This window comes from Sceloporus occidentalis, unplaced genomic scaffold (genome assembly GCF_023333645.1).
Source record: "Sceloporus occidentalis isolate IW3139 unplaced genomic scaffold, rSceOcc1.0.p SCAF_10, whole genome shotgun sequence".
Taxonomy (NCBI): domain Eukaryota; kingdom Metazoa; phylum Chordata; class Lepidosauria; order Squamata; family Phrynosomatidae; genus Sceloporus; species Sceloporus occidentalis.
Window position 1 is genome coordinate 34,183,368 of NW_028316990.1, and position 17,539 is coordinate 34,200,906.

The window sequence follows — 17,539 nt, forward strand, 5'->3', positions numbered from 1 at the left end:
AGGTATGCGCTGCTTCAAGCCTTACCCAGGTCTCCTGCTGTACTGAGGAACGAAGTACGAGGAGCTAGGCCTGAGTTGTCAGCCAAGAGGGTGACCCAGAGCCATTAGACTGAGACACCAGACTGGACAGAAAATAGTGGCACTCAGAACAATTGCATGCAGCTCCTGGTTACAAGGGCTAGAGAGAAGCTAGGCTTTTGGTTTTTCTTTTATTTCTAAAACAAAAGCTAGCGCTAAAGAAGTGCACATGAGAGCCAGCCCTATCATCAGGCAGAATAAAACGGCTGTCTCAGGGAGCAAAATTGGATTATTCTGAAAGGGCAGCAAATGGCTATGCATTTCCCAAGTTTCTAAGGTCTCAGAATCCTACTGTGCCAGGAGGGTCTTCTCAAAGCAACATTGGGAGTTCTCCACGGTCCTGAAAAATGCCATTAATTCTCTATTCTCCAGTTGATCGGAACCTGTTGTCTGTTGCTCCAAACCCACTCTTTAGTATAGGGATGTAATAAATCCCCAACTATGTCATCTTCACATACAGGAGGGAACAATTGTGATACTTCTCTTCCTCTCTGCAGGAGAAAATAAATAATCCCCCACAAAATTCCCGCCATATTTGAATGATCCGAAATGTTGTGAAGGAATTATTCTGCAAGGAACAGCACATTTTGTGTGTGTGCAAAAAGCTGTTTTCTGCACAGAAATAAGGTTCCCTTCACAGGAAACAGCATTTTGTGCAAAAGCAAAAACAAAAACAAAAAACACACACACACAACCACACAACCCAAAAAAATCCAATGTGTTTTTCAATGCAGAATAATTCTTCCACGCTACTTTGGGACTTTTTCAAATACAGTGAGAAAACTACATCATTCTCACTGGTCTCTTATTCTTCCAAATGGAGTTTCCTGATTGTTGCTCTTTATAGAATATGATTCTATACGATTGTAAGAGACCACTAGGGCCATCCAGTCCAATTCCCTGCCATGCAGGAAGAAGACATGACCAAAACACTCCTAAAAGATGGCCATCCAACCTCAGTTTAAAACACTCCATATGGTTCTAAAGTTGGATACTGGTGATGTATCACTATCCTCAACTTGAGAGTCCTGTAAATGATGGCCACTTCTCAGAGCTGCTATAGCCCTGACTTACTGCACCCGCAGAGGACTGTACTAGTTGGCTCTTGTGATCCCTTCCAAATCTACTATAGTCCTATGATCTCACAGGAGTTGGATGCATGGAGTAAACCTGGCCCCTTGTACTCTAATGCCATTTCCTTATCATATGTGCAGAGTGACTCCCAGAGGAGCTTCCTTTCTTACTTCAGGGCTCCCACCTTGCCATCTTCATGGTAAACAAAGATGTTCCGGGTGCTGTTGTCTTTCAAGTACGTGATCTGGAGTCCGTGCGGGTTCCCAATTTTTGCAGGCTGGAAAGTGGCGTTTAAGTGCTCGATCTTCATAATGGCTTTGGGTTCTTTTGCCTGGTTGAAACACATACACATCACATACTGTAAGAATAAGGATCCAGGCCAAGGGCAGTCAACACGTTCCCAGAGAAACACGTATTCAAAACGAGGAGTGTCTCCACAAGGGATCCAGACCTGATCCAGCAGCTCTTGTGAGTTTACAAGGGAATCTGAGACAAAGGGGCAATGCACCATAAGAGTTTGTTCTGTTTTGGTAGACCAAAACACATTTTTTCATTGACATTTGACACTTTTGGGGATCTGTTGAGCCCTGGGAGGGTGTTAGCGACAGAAAATTAGCCCTGAGTTGATGGTGTAGTGGTTTGAGCTATGGCTCTGGAGAACAGGGTTCAAATCCCAGCTCAGCCATGTAAAACTGGGTGACCCTGGGGCAAGTCACACTCTCTCACCCTCGGAAGAAACTTGCCAAGAAAACCCCATGATAGGGTTCGCCTTACGGTCACCATAAGTTGGAAACAACAACAACAAACCTGTTGCAGTTGTCCACTTTCTTATTAAATTAGTAACAAGTCTCAAATGAATGAACAAGTACAGACGACACTGCAGATGACATTTTTGGCTGCACTGCATCACATCTACTTGGAAAAAAGCAAGGGTAGCAAGACCACCACACACACACACACTTACGTCATTTTTGTTGTAATACTTCAAGGCGCCTTCTCGTTCCGAAAGGACAAATTTCCGGGTCAAGAATTGTCCGTTGTCACGGCCTCTCTTCCAAAGGAATCCTTCCCGGTACCCTAAGGAGAAACAACAACATTCTCCTGTTGACAGCTGACAACAGTTTGAAAAGAAAATGAATAATTGGTTTTCTTCTTTGTCTGGCAATGGATGACACCTAATCCCCCCGGCTAGGTCTCAGGTCTGCTTTCTTTGCTCTGACCTTTGAAGCATGACAACGGCAGAAGACGGGGGCTAATTTTTATCCAGGAAGGTATTTCCCTAATAGAAAGTGTTTTTAATTTTTAAATATATATATATGTATTTTATATCCTGCTTTTCTCTTAATAGGGGGCCCAAGGTGGCTTCCTTATTTCATTTAACTTTATTTATATGTTGTCTTTATTCCAGGAAGGAACCCAGCTTAAAGTGCAGGTTACACCAAAGTATATTAAAACATTGCACATTATAATGCAAACGTTTAAAAACTACTAAACAAACAGTTCTACTAAAACAGTAATATAAAGCATCTGAAATACATTTTAAAAAGAGGCAGGATGGTATAGGGAATTTAGTGTTGACTCCAAGAGAGCAGGACAGGAAAGAAGGCAGAGAAGAAGAAAATCAATTCATTTGAGATGTGATGCCCGAGGAGAGTGCAGAGGATACCATGGATGACCAAAAAGACAAACAAAAGGGTCCCAGGAACAGATCAAGGGAGAAATCTTCCCAGAAGCCAAGATGAAGTTGAGGCTGTCATACTTTGTACATATCATGAGGCGATAGGACTCATTAGAAAAGACAATGATACTAGGAAAGGTGGAGGGATGTAGAGAGAGGAAAATCACACACTAGATGGTTGGAGTCTATTAGGGAGGTCACAGGTATGAATTTGCAGGACTTAAGCAGAGCAGTGGAGGAAAGGGAGCCTTGGAGATGTCTCATCTACAGGGTCTCCATGAGTCAGGATTGACTCAAAAGTGGTTAATAACAACAACAACAACCTTTAGGCAAATTAATCTAATGTCTCACCAAGCTCCGAACACCAAATCTTAACAAAACAGAGCCCTATGATGGGGATACTATAGGTCAAAGTCAATTTGAAGGCATGAAACAGCAACAACGAGTAATAAGAAAACCGTTCCCCCCATTGTGAATGTTGAGAAGTATTCTCCTGGAGTTGTAGAACATCCCATTTCAAATACTGCAAAATTCAATCAAAGGCCAATGGCGTACAAAGAGCAAGGAACCGGCGCATCCCAAGAACAAAACAACTTTACATTTTGCTAACGTGTTATTATTCAAGAGAGTGAGCTGTTAGACATCCAAATGTCAAAACCCAGCAAACGCAACTCGACTGCGCCTAAGCCAAGCTGACGCTTTAATCAACCGTATCTGCCAGGCATCACCTGTGTACCTGTCTGCTTTCTGTCAGCGTCCTCAAAGGAAGAATTAATTAGCCTCCTTCTGATCCATCATGTACAATGCAATGTGGAATTAAGTAGCATTTTGGGAAAGAGTCAAAGAGCATTGGAAGGCTGAGAGAAAAAAGGCAACTTGCAACTGCTTAAAAACAGATGCAAGTTCAGCAGTGCTAGACAGAAGGTAGATCTAGGTCTAGTAACAAAGCGTGGGAGGATCACCTCCAGCAAATTAGTAAGGATTGGAGGTTATCGGTTGTTTAAGAAGAGGCTTCAAAATGAGACAGACAGGGTGACATAGTGGTTTGAGTGTTGGACTATGACTCTGGATGCCAGGGTTCAATTCCCAGCTCAGCCATGAAATCCACTGGGTGACTACTAGAGTAGACCCACTGAAGCTACCAAATGGGATTTGCTGCTGCATTGACTTACTGCTATGCAACTGATACAATGGACCCACTCTAACTTAGACTAAGCAATAGGATGCAGGCTATTGAATAATTCTAACTGAAGGACTTTAGTATTATGTAGTATAGAGGAATTAATCTAAACTTGGGACTGGAGTGAGGGAGGTGGAAGGAAGGGGTGGGAATATTAGTATCAAAATTTGTTTGCCACAGCAAGCCAAGGCCCTGTTGAAACGGAGAGAGCCGAGGCCTGCTGTGCCAAGGCGTGGCAAGTGTTACTCATTGTTTAAAGCACTGGGGGTCTCCCCTTTAAAAGGGGGCCCCAGAGGCTGGAGGTGCACCTTCAGGTCTGGCGGGCCACATGTGACCCATGGGCCACACTTTGTGCCTCCTTACTCTAGTTGGTGTGCTGCATCTCATTTAGACAACTGGTCTACATTTTAGCTGTGCCCTATCAGCTGTTCAACCAGAACGCTTAGCTTGTGCCCTTAGTGACAACTGAGAATGTCTATGTGTGTGGCCCACTTTGTTAACTTAGTCCGCTTTGGCCTGGCTTCCAGGCGCAGGCCCTTCACATTGCTCTGTTAATGCCCTGTTGCACGCATGTGGAGAGTGTAAGGGAGACGATGAAATTGATTGTTTCCACAATACCCAATTAACCCACTCAAGCAGCAAATGATTCATTCAATTGGAGGCAATTAGCGCTTGAACGGAGAGGCCAAGCAGGCAAAAGGCAGGACACCAAGAAGACTGACCATCCCTGCAATCTGGAAGGTACATAAAAACTTAGAAAACTGGGTGTCTTTCACACTATGCAATTATAGTAAATTGACACCACTTTTACTGCCATGACCGCAGCCTATGAAACCCTGGGATCTGTAGTTTTTAAGACTCTAGAGCCCCCTGGCAGGGGATTTTAAATCCCTCACAAAACTATAACATCCCCGGATTTGTTAGGATGGAGCCAGACAGTGGCATTAAAGTGCTAACATTACAGAATCTGAAAGAGACCCCGGAGTAGCAAAAGGACTTATTCCAATCAAATGAAAACATTTTCAAGTGACTTCAATGGGAACGCTAGGTCCATGGGTAAGCCTGCCATAGATTTTTTTTTAATTGCTTCACTTTAGATACAAGTGTCTAAGAACACAAAAGTCTGGAAAGGAAAAAGTGGATGGCTGAACAAGACCAAAGGCCTTCTAATCCAGTGGTAGTCAAGCAGATACCTGTGGGAAGCCGACACGCAAGACACAGAAAGTGGCACCATATCTCTAGTAGTTAAGGTCACACATAACTATCATGCCTAGTAGCTCTTCTTGGTGTTTCTCAGTTCTGTGAATTTCTCTAAGCCCCCTTTGAAACATCCAATTTGTTAGTCATTATTACACCTTGTGGCAGTGAGTTCCACACTTCGCTGCACTTACAATCTGTAAGCCACTCTGATAGTCTTTGTGGCTGAAGAGCAGAACATTAACTTGAAATAAATTAAATCGTCTTTTTATCTGTCCTGAATCTACTACCATTTAGCTTCAATACACAGTGGGTTCTAGTATTAGGAGCGAGACAGAAAAGCTTCTTTTTATTCACTTTCTCACCCTATGCACCCCTATAGACACCTCCCATGGTGTTTCCCATGCCAGTGGAGTAGTGAATCTGTTAACTGCTTGAGCTCCAGCTTTAAAGGCACTGCCCAGAGTGCTAAAACTTAGCAATGAAATAGGTCAGCACCTAGGAAAACTCATATTTAAAGCTGGGCTTGTCCTTGCTACTGCTATCTATGGCTGGAGGCTGATTTGTCAGTGTAAGGTAGTTTTAAATGTAGCATGGCCTGATATGCTTTATCTCACGCATGAACATGGGAGCCACCTGCTGCAACTGCTTGCCTTTTTCTCTCCATGCTAAATTACTAACCCCAGATATTGCAACTTTTCTTCAGAGAGGCCTTGCTTCTGACACCCCTCATGCATTTGATAGCCCTTATAGCGGAGCAGAAAAGACAGCAAGAAAGATTCACATGAATGCATCTATACTTTATTCCCCTGCAAGTAACTATGCACACCCCTCAGAGGGATGGAGCATTTCTCTGTTCCACTTCTGGCCTTGAAATTCAAAGGAATAAGAACTGGAGGGTCAGCATGATGTAGTGGTTTGAGCATTGGACTATGACTCTGGAGACCAGGGTTTGAATCCCTGCTCGGCCATGGAAACCTTGGGCAAGCCATGCCTTTTCCTTGTAATTGGACTCTTTTTTCCCCCTTGTAATTGGAGCCCATTCTTCATGTTCTTTTTGCTAAAGCAGCTGAAAACAAGCATGCTCCATTTTCGACATACCGTTGCTCCAAATATTTAAAGATGGCTATCATATCGCCACCCAGATCTTTGGCTCTTCTGCAAGCCACTAAACTTCCTGCTAAATGGCCGAGCGAAGGTTATTTGCGTGATTGTTATCTGCTCTGCCACAGAGGTAAGGAAACCTTTTGCATTGTAATTCACAGAAAGAGCAAAATAGCCATGATTAATCCTACTCTTGAGCCACAGGACTGTGAACTGTACTGCGTTGTATGGCTTTATTTCTTGTTACTGTTGTTAATGAGCTCGCCAGTCAATTCTGACTTTTGGTGACCTTCTCATGGGGTTTTCTTGACAAGATTAATTCAGAGGGGATTTGTCTTTGCCTTCCTTTGTGGCTGAGTTTGTGGCTTGCCCATGGTCACCCAATGAGTTTCCATGGCTGAACATTAGTTCAACACGCAAACCTATACACCACACCTGCCTCCTACTTTATTTATACCTTCCCTTTCCCATAAAGCTGGGTCTCAAAGCAACTCACAAGATATGAATTCGTCTTTTAGTATACACTTGAAAACAGGTATGGGATGCAAGAAGCCAAATTTAAAACAACCATTTTAGAACATCCATGTTCTAGAAGAGTTTATTCCTGCAGATGCCAGCCACAGATGCCAGCGAAATGTCAGGAATAAACTCTTCTACAAAAACCTTTGAAATGTTACTTTTTTGGACTACAAGCCCTAGAAGCCCCCAGCCACCTGGGCTGAGGGATAGCGGGATCGTTCCCTCCCCAAATATATTTCTTTTCAAGCTTTGAACAGCTCTTTTATAAACCTTCAGTGGATCTTTCACACGTACCGAATCTTCTTGAGATGTTGCAGGCATCGAGGGGCAAACATTCCTAGGGCAATCCATATGATCAATATGATCCCTCTGTTAATCAATACCCTCCAATTGCTAATGTAGCACTTTTGGGTCCTGCAACTTCCCAGAGCATTACTTATTTAGAGAATTTGCTTTTGTGAGCTTTGCCTTTTATAGGTTCATCAAGTTAAGACTCCCACTTGGACACAGTTAGAGCAGCTCCATGAATTCAATGGAACTGAATGTAGTCACAGCAAACTTGATTTCAGCAGGTCTATCCATGGAGGGTCATGGAACCAAACCCTAGAAGATACCAAGGGCCCACTGTATTTCCTTCACAGTGGCTGTTGTTCACATGCATCCTGGATGCCCCCGATTAAGTTTGGAGTGGGCTGCCAAAAACCCACTTAACCCAGGATAATCGATAATAGGTGTCGGCAGTGTGAATAACCAACACGAATAGACCCGGGATTAAACCATAGAATCATAGAGTTGGAAAAGACCACAAGGTCCATTCAGTTCAACCCCCTGCCATGCAGGAACTCTCACTCAAAGCATCCCTGACAGATGGCTGTCCAGCTCTGTTTAAACCATGCATGCTTTGAACTGGTTTTGAATACATTCGCATTGTCGACTGCGTCTTTATTTGAGCGTCGACACGTGTGAGCAACAGAACTCGCAGAGATGCGGTTCCACGGTATGAATAACAAACCTGGAATGTGTGAATGAGCTTATTTGCATCGTTGCACTAAAAAACATGATGTCTGAATGACTCCCTAGAGGCAATGTGAACTGGAACCAACTTCCTAATGTCCAGGGACCAGAAACCCGCAGCTTCTCCAAATGAGTCACTTCCCTTGCCAGGCAGAATGATGTAATTGACTGAGCTGAGATGTGCAAGCGCACTCTCTCCCCGGCTCCCCTGCCGCCTATAAGGACGCGCCTTTCCCTCATCAGTGATGCATTGTTACCTCCGCATTGCTCAGATGGGTAATTTCAGTGCTGGATGCCAATCCTGACTCTACACCATTTCCCCAGCTCCACAGGCCCCCTAATAAACTCACCATTAAACAAGAATAAGGGCTTTAAAATATTTAAAGCGAACAAACGAGAGATCACCCGCGCCCTGCTACGTCTGCGTGTGTACGTTTTATTTCCTCTGCAATTTCCTCCTCCATCCCGCGTATAAATTTTATTTACTGCGCCGTTTCCAGACAGCTTTTTCCATCCAAAAGGGACACATCAAAGCAGCTCAAATGATCTGGCCATAAAAACATGTGGCTATAAAAACAAAATACAGCAAAGGAATGGGAATACTCCTGGGCAGCCTTACAAAACTGCTGCTTCTGAACAAAATGGTCTTTTAATATGTCCATGCCAGGTACATGGAAAAGGGTTCTGTCAGGGCTCTTTTTCTTATTGGATGCATGGCCCTTTTCCAATATAAACGAAACACAAAAACCATTCACAGGACAGTTAATGGCCACATGATGCATGCAGCAAAGACACCTAATATCTGGTAATGGACAGAGAGGGCAGATTCATTTCATTCACTTTTTAATCTGAACTGACCTCATTGCACACTTCCTAAATCAAGACCTGAACCCAAATTCCATTAGACTTCAGTAGCTGCATCTTTGTGAACTTTGGAGTGCAGTTTTCCAATTAAAAGGGTCAATTAAAAGGTGCAAAGTTAGAGAACGCTTGCACTAAAATCTATGCATTTATGAAAATAACATATTAGAGGAAACTGCTTGCAAAAATGGATATATTGCGGCACACAAAACTGGAAACGTTAAGGAAAATGTACAAGACGCTTCTTCAAACATGTTATATTGTTGTTATGTACCTTCAAGTCCACTCTGACTTATAACCTTTCTTGATGCAGTTTATTCTAGTGTGTCACTGGCTTTCCTCTAAGGCTGACAGTGTGATTTTAGGAATCATCTTGCACCAGTGGGGCAGTATTTGTATGGGGCTTCCCCAGATCTTCATGGGACAGATGGGCATCTCTGAAGGCCATGTTGTGGCCAAGATTCCCTTCCTCTGGTTTAAAGGCTATGCAGTAGAGAAGGAACATCTCAACATGGAGATGATGTATTCATCACAGGCATTCCTGTGTATAAAATAAACCAGAGCTTGGGAAAAGTTTGATCCCCACAAAAATAACTTTCCTAAATTCCAGCTGGAGCCTACAGCCTCCTTTTGGTGAGTCAAGTTTGCTATGAGAAATATTGAATAGCAGAAGGGCACACTGACCATTTAAAAAATCTGCATGCATCCAGCCTACCAATGTATTATGTTGCTGTTTCCAACCTAGTGCCTTTCGGATGCTTTGGACCACAGCTCCCATCAACCCTAGCTAACTAAAATGGCCCACAGTAAGGGATCATGGGAGTTGAAATCCAAAACACCTGAAGCTCAGCAGGTTGGACAAAGCTGTTTCATAGCTCCCACCATCTTTTTTTCCTCTGCTGCTTGTGTGTACCTTCCTAGCGGCAATTGTTGAAAGAGAAAACGTCTGTCTAACGTTTTTTTCAAGGAGCCATTTTTGCAAATCGGATGCCACTCTCATCATGAGTGAATGAGCTGTTTAAATCCTGCACTTCTATCCTGCTCTGATCTTGAGCTCGGTAAACCCGCTTAAATCCTGCTAACTTCGACGGGATTTACATGGCATACAACTGGAGTGCTGTTTTGAATGGCAGAGGTGGCTTAGCAGCTTTGTGAACAGATGCACAGCCCATCTCGTTCTGCTGCAAGTTTGTTGTTATTTTAACTGCCGTCAAGTCGACTTCGACTTATGGTTGATCCTATGAATGAAAGATCTCCAGGTCATCCTATCCTCAGCAGCCCTGCTCAGGTCTTGCAGACTCAGGGCCATGGCTTGAGTCTATCCATCTGCAATGTACGTCTTCTCTTTTCCTGCCACCTACTACTTTACCAAGCATTATTGTCTCTTCTAGTAAGTCATGTCATCTCATAACAATATATATATATATAAGTGCAAAAACCATATACAATTTCAAAGAAGTTCTCAGGGGCCACATTATAGTGGCCAGAGTGCCAAAGGTGAAAGAAGTGGGAATAAAAATAACTTGAGTGCAAACATCTTTTGCAGTTTGCAGTAACTGAATCAAGATGAGAACAAAGGAGGAAAATGGGAGGAGGTGAAGGAAACTGGAACATTTTAAAAGCATCTGGGGGGGGGGGAGCGGAACAACAGAGGATTAACTGGAACCAAAGTGCCAAACTGGAACAGTTGGAGGGTATGAGTCCTGTCGGCACATGCGCTCCAAAATTTGGTAATAGTGGGAGGTGATGCTTCTCAGTGCAGAAAATAGAAGTATTTTCTTGCTTAAGAGAGATTGCCGATGCTGTGCCTCTAAGCAGCAGAACTGTTTGTTCCTCCACCTCTCACTGTTCCCAAAGCACCTACTTAATATTCTCACAAACTTCTCAATCCTCTTTGTTGTTGACTTCTTAGCACAAAGCGTGGACAGAGCTCTTCTGCTCCTACCCAGCTTTGTAAAGCCAAGAGAACAAACAAGGTCTTAGCTGATATACTCCGACTCAAGGAGGCGACGAGAAACGTCAAATGCCAAAGTTCTTGCCAGGCCACCCATTGTGCAAAGATGCTGTTGTGCGCATGTGGCCCCATAAAGTCCCCGAGAACCCAACACCACCAGTCACTGTGTGCTTGCAGGACCACGTCCAGTTCCAAGACCGCTGCTTCATTCACAATAATGTTATTGTTTGAGCCGTCCGGGAGATGAAAGAGCGAACGCCAGCGATCCTTGCTGTTTTCTCCTTGTAAACAAGAAGCAGAACGGATGACTTTCAGTTCCACTCTCCTGCCATAAAGGAACTGACTGGGTACAAAAATCTTCCTTTGGCACACAAAATAGGAATTGGTCACCTGGCATGTCTTCTAGGGCAAAATTAATTTCTGAGCTTCCCCAACCATATGAAGCACCTCGGTGCAGGAGGTTCCAGGGAGGCAGCACATGGAAAAGTTACATTTTGGATTGCAATTCCCAGTAACCCCGCCAGCCCTGCTGATTTCTCCTTCCCCATTCTCTTGCAAGACTACTAGCCATGTTAGCTGGGAGATTCTGGAAGTTGCAATCCTCAGATGTATCTTCCCCAAATGCCAGCCCTGGGAATTGCAGTCAGTGGACTTTCCCTTCAACACTGAGATATTTGTAGATTTAATCTCCTGTTAACCCAGTCAATGGTCAGTAGTGAAGGATGATAGGCAATAATTGCAGGCTGACAGTTGGATGGCATGGGAAACTCTTTCCTCCCTGGTTAGTTTATCTTCTTGCACAAGGTAAGTTTTTGTCAAAGGGAAAGAAGCAGCATACAAATCCTCCAATACCTTGGTCTTTCCATTTAAGTAAGATACTCTATCCTTTTAAGCAAACTGCCTGTCTTTTTCTGCACTCTGTTAATGGGGCCAAACCTGAGATGATAAGGAAAGCTCCCATTATACAAGCGCAGCATCCATGCTATCTTTTTCATCCACTTGGGTTGAAAATAAACTGCCTAGAGCCATGCCACAGTATGTTAATAGAAAGATCTACCCTGAGAGTAAAGAGAAGACAGGCTATTTATGTCACACACATTTTTCTGGTCTGGATATACTACTCCAAGCCTCCCAGCAAGTGTAAACAGAGAAAGACCGCAGACCGTGTTCCACTTAATAAAGAACAGCCTTTCCACCAGAGAAGAAGTGGTGCACAAAGACAGCGCATTCACACCAGACACAAATGCAATGCATCTACATTAGCAAGGTGGAAGGTGTTCGCAGAGGCAGGAAAAGGTCCTGCTTTGGACTACGACTCCCAGCATTCCCCACCAGGCTAGGTTGGCTACAGGATGCTAGTATTATAGAGGAAGAACTATTCCTAACTTTGGGAGTTTGGAGGTATTTCTTAATCATTTCACAACAAATAATACAGGGATGGAGACCTGTCTGAGTATTAGTTCCTGGGGGGGATCTACATACACAGCAAAACCATTTTGAAAACTGTTTCGGTCTACAAATGCCCTCCATTGCTCCTTAGAGAAACCCAGGGTAAAATCTATACAACAGCATAGTCTAAACCTCTTCTGAACTAGCTTCAGATTATTTTTGATCTAGGTCACCCTGTGGTATACCACACCAGTGCTTTTATTCTGATTCTGAACTGATCTTTCAAGCCAGATACAAGTGTAAAATTGGTGTATGGGGTGTGCCAGAGGTGTGCATGTGGCTCTCTCGTTAACATGGAATCCAGTATTGTCTTGGCCACATGGATAGGGATGTGCTGCAGCCCCTGGGCTGTTTTTCCTAATGAAAACTTCCTAGTGCATGCACATGTACACCTTTCCAGGAGATATTGGCAGGCATTTCGTATTGGAGTTCCAGATTTGTAATCTAGAGTCCTCAAAAAATAACTGCCCTGCAATAAGTATGTATAGAGATCTTGTAGCACCATTGAGACTAACTGAAGAAAGAAGTTCTCATTGTGCCACACCACATTCATGGCACAGAAGCAGTGGACTCTCTCACCACAATTCTTTGTGGCAAAACAATGCTCCATTTCATAACGTTTGGATGACAGGAGCAAGTGATTTGGTTTGAACACCCGCCCATTCCCACCAATTCAAAATTAAAACGGCTCACGGGGATGAAAACGTTATAACTTTGGGGTCGATAGCCGCGGCGTATTGAAGCATTTAATCACCCTGTGCCAGCTCGAGCTGTCTCCTTGCAGCAAAATCAATGAGGCTAATACATCCATTAATTTCAGCACTCAGAGAAGAACAAAAACATGGGGGATTATACCACTTTAAAATAAATTAACAATCTGACCAAACAAGCATTCTCATCCGATTAGAGCACCAGCCCACTTTGGAACCGAACTGTGAATCGGAGAGAACTGGGGTGTGGGGGTCTCCCGTTCCCTTCTCAACTCCATTACCTTTACTCCATCTCTTATGGCCAGACAAGAGCTTTCAAGACGGCGCCGGTTTTCTACTGCACTATCTCCTGTGAGATGGGAGCCTCCGCTTAATGGAATAGCATCTTTGCAGGAAGAAGGCTTTGGGTTTAATCGCCAGCATTTTCAAATGGGACTGGGAAAGAGTCAGGGGAGTCAGTGCCGGGAAGTGTCAAGAATCTTCAGCTAGATGGACCAAGGTCTTTCTCTGAGTAATATAGGGCCTGAACAGACAGGCCAAAATAAAGCTGCTTCGGGTCACTTTGGAGGTAAGCTGTTTAAATGATGCACACATCTTAAGAGGCCAGAAACTATGCCAAAGCTGTGGCTTTGGCGTGGCTTCTGGCCTCTTAGGGCACACTCATCATTTAAACAGCATACCTCCAAAGTGACCCAAAGCAGCTTTATTTTGACCTGTCTGTTTGGGCCCATAGTTTCCTATCTCAGAGTGTAAGAATGTCACTTTTTGGGGTAACAACTGCCATAATCCTCCAGGCAGTACATCCCTCCCAAGTTCTCCACAATGTACTGGCCCACAGCTGAAGGTAGTAGTGATATCGGGGGAAACTGAATGCAGCCATACAAAGGTTGGACAAATTGCCTAATCTGCGGGAACATTTTATTTACTTTCCCAAGCTCTCATTTGTACAATATAATGAATAATAATAAATAAATAATTTTTTATTTTTACCCTGCCTCTCTGTCAGAAGATAGTATCCCAGTCCTGAGATCTCTCTCTTATAATATAAGGTAGAGGCTGGGATAGCTGGTTCTTGTCTAGGCAGCCAGGATCCATTAACTTTACAAAACCCTACTTCCCAGTAGAGAGGAGAACAGCTAGAACTGGTTTCTTGACAACTGATCTCAATCTCTGTTCACATTTTTGGATCCTCCTTGGGGGCACGACTATGCAGACTGTCACAATGAGTGCCAGCACTGCAAAATATGCAACTAAGCAGCTAAGTCTTCCATAAACAACTAAGTCTTCCATAAACAAGCAGCCACACAAACAACCAAGAGAGGCACAACCCTAAATTGCATGCGATTTTTTACTTGGATTATTTTTTTTCCATTGTAAGGCAAAATGGAGTTGTCCAAGGGAAAGTACTTGGGGCAGAAAACAATGCAAAGAGAAATCTTCGGACGCCACTAACTTTCTGCTTGACTTCAGCTTTCATTGGTAGGTTCTACAGAAAAGTTTTATGGGTATAAGGTGGGAAATCCCCATCGGGAATGAACTTCATGTGTCACTCTGCCCCAAATCAAACCCTCGGCTTTGGGAATGCCATGGTTATTCTCCTGTGCTCCCTCGCAGAAACATAAGCTCAGCGTTGCCATGTGGGACAATGAAATAGAAAACAGAGTTCATGGCAGCTGTCAAGAACAGAAAACAAAGCCCCAAATGTCTTTTTCCCCATGCGTACGCACTGCCTCTCACTCTCCCACATGGCAGGCATGGCATTAAGCCATATCCTCCCACTAGGCTTTTCCTTCAAGCTTCCTTACACATCTCAGCTTTAGCAACCCTGGCCCGGATCAGAGAAATTTCACTCCCAAGAGCGCCTCTAAGGTCCCACTGTCAGTCAAACTCCAGCGACTTCGGTGTGGCATTTGCAAATGCATGACAGTTTATCCCCAGCGGCATCGGAAGGCACACACTTTGAAAGAGCGTTCCACTAAATAGACATAAAAATCCTCTTAATAATGCCTGGAAGATGGATTTTAGTCAGAAATGCAGAAAGAAAACCGTGGGTTCTCCTTCTGGGCTACCATTATTATTATATTTGCACAGAACTGCTCTAGGAAGTGATAGACAGAATTAAACTTGCCCTCCAAAAGCAAATCAGTCTTGAACACTTCCTAAATACAAAATGACTAAACTGACACTATCATACCTTACTCATATAACGAGAATACTAAAATAGTAAATATTACAACGTTTGGGGAAGTGGAAGGCAGTAGGAAAAAAGGAAGACTGCATTACAGGTGGATTGAATCCATGAGGAAAGCCACAACCCTGAGTCTGCAAGACCTGAGCAGAGCTGTTGGAGGTTTCTCATTCACTGTGAGTCAAAGCCACTGGCAATGAACAACCACAACAGCAAAGTTGAGAAGGTATGGCTTGACCAAGACCATCCACAGGGTTCCTATGGCTGAGCAAACATTTGAACCCTGGTCTCTACAGTCCCAGTCCCACACTCAAAACGGTGCATCACTCTGGCTCCTACTTACAGTACTAGTTTGGATGAAAAGAAAGAGTGTATTGGTCCTGGAAGCACTGACCTCCCTCTATTCTTTCAACCATCCAGCCTTTAAAGTGAGCACAAAGTTGTTGTATCTGCAGGAATTTTGCAAGTCCTTTGGCACTGTTTACTTCTGCTTCATCCTTTAGATCCTTTGTTACATTCCCCTAAGTTTTACCCTCGACTTATCCATGGATCATATCAAAAGACATTATTTTAGCCCCAAAACCTGCCCTTGACTTGTACACGAGGGTGACTTATAGTCGAGTATATACAGTATTATTTAAGGAATCTGAATGTTACAAGTGGCTAGTCTTTTATAGAGAACATGTCCTCCCTCTGTTCACCTGGTTGTCATTTGAATATCCAACACGGAAAACACAACAGCTGCACAAGTCATTTAGTGAGGCCACATCCCCACAACTATAAAAGTACGTTTACAGTTAACACGAGAAAAGGAATGAATTTAGTTACATTGCAATCACAACATAATGTAGTTATGGTAAATGAATTCTTTATGAGTAACTTGTTCATATCAACCCCAAATTCTAGGTTCCTCTGAACCAACAGCTGGTTAATATTAGGCAGCTTCCTGGTGAGACATTTGCAGGTTGTTTTAAAACCCTTGCATAGAAAAAGACCACAAGCCTCAAACCGTCCAATCTTACAAAGGAAGCTGTCTGACCAGAAAAACAAACCCGTCCTTCCCAGAAATTGTCAAAAGGGAAGCCAAACGTCAGACCTGTCTTTCTCACATGAGCAATGGAAGCCACAGCCAGGAAAAGAAGAGAGTCCCCAACACGCGCAAGAGAATGTAGATGTGATGCATACAAGAGGCTGTGCATGCATCTCTGAGTGTATGCACTCAATACAGGGTGGCAATATCCTCCATTTCTAGGATATGTCCTACGCTTCCAGCTTCTGTCTGGGGAGAATTCCAAAACGTCCTTCATTTTGAGCATGATTAAGAAGTGTTTTGATTATTGCAAGCCAACAAGACATTTTCATGTTCATCAGAAAATATACAGTTGAGTGCATAATAAAATACAGTATATGTTATATAGAAGTATATAAACCAAACAAAATGAATTCATACTTATATTGGTGTTTTTAGCTTTTATGTGGTAACATCCTACATTTTGGGTGCCTTGTCCTCCTTGGCGGTTATGACAGCGGGCCGCCCTGATTCAATATCTTTCCTCCTGCGCTATTGGCAAAGTAGATACGGAACTCAAGGCAATGAGGGAGCATACACTTCAACATTCCCAGATGAAAACTGGGACATATGTGGCTGAATATTATCAAGATGGGGAAAGTTATGAATGAGGGAGAACACACACAAACTAGGGGAGGATGCAGCTGTTTGCTTTTGCCTGACTCTACAGGGAAGCAGTCCAGATGACGTTGGACTGCAACTCCCAGTGTCCTCACTAGTACCAGCTAGAGTGAATAATGCTGGGAGCTGCAGTTCAACAACATCTGGAGGGCTTTGCTTACCCTAGTCCTGCTTTACTGTGTCTCACCTCCATCAGAAAATAAGAATACAAACAACACAGAGCTTACACCTGGGTACTGAATGTACATATAATAAGTCAAGTACATGCTGTACATCTATGAACACATAGACTCACACAGCTGGAAGGAGCTCTATAGGCCAATGAGCCAGTTAAAGTGGTACAAAAGTATGAAAAAGGCAATTAGTCACGTCTGAAATTGCTTAAAGTAGTATACTTTACTCTCCCAATTCAGATCTCTGCTTCTTAGCATAGTGTCTCATGGTTACTATCACATGCACCGTCATTTAGCCTCCGCATAACTTAAGAGAACCATTACAGATCCATTTCCTAGTTAATGTGTGTGATTTGTTTTATCTTATCTTTTATCGTCAACTACATTCTCATGCTTCCGACTAACCTTACCCATTTTTCCAGGCTTTAATCTTGCGACACAATCCGATTTAATAACATTACGCTTAGGTCACTAATACCCAGAACGGTGGTCAAAAACAACAAGAAATGGTTGAATGGTCAATCTCAAACAACCAGAAAATAAACCAAATATTCTGGGGTTTCTTTTCCATCACCTGCTACTAAACTCACTATGGCCTATAGTTTCTTGTGGGTTTCTCAGGCTCTATGGCCATGTTCTAGAAGAATTTATCCCTGTTGTTTCGCCAGTA

The 17,539-nt window shown here is 43.3% G+C and overlaps 1 protein-coding gene across 2 annotated transcripts in view; it reads right to left on the reverse strand.

Annotated features, from left to right (window-relative positions):
• LOC149306428 (arf-GAP with dual PH domain-containing protein 1) overlaps positions 1-17,539 on the reverse strand; it is a 41,888-nt gene that overhangs the window by 13,991 nt on the left and 10,358 nt on the right. For both annotated transcript variants that reach the window (XM_089539753.1, XM_089539754.1), the window contains exons 5-6: positions 2,117-2,229; positions 1,337-1,483 (exon numbers count right to left, since the gene is read on the reverse strand). In XM_089539753.1, coding sequence (XP_089395879.1) covers positions 1,337-1,483; positions 2,117-2,229 — 260 coding nt within the window. The remainder of the gene's footprint in view (positions 1-1,336; positions 1,484-2,116; positions 2,230-17,539) is intronic.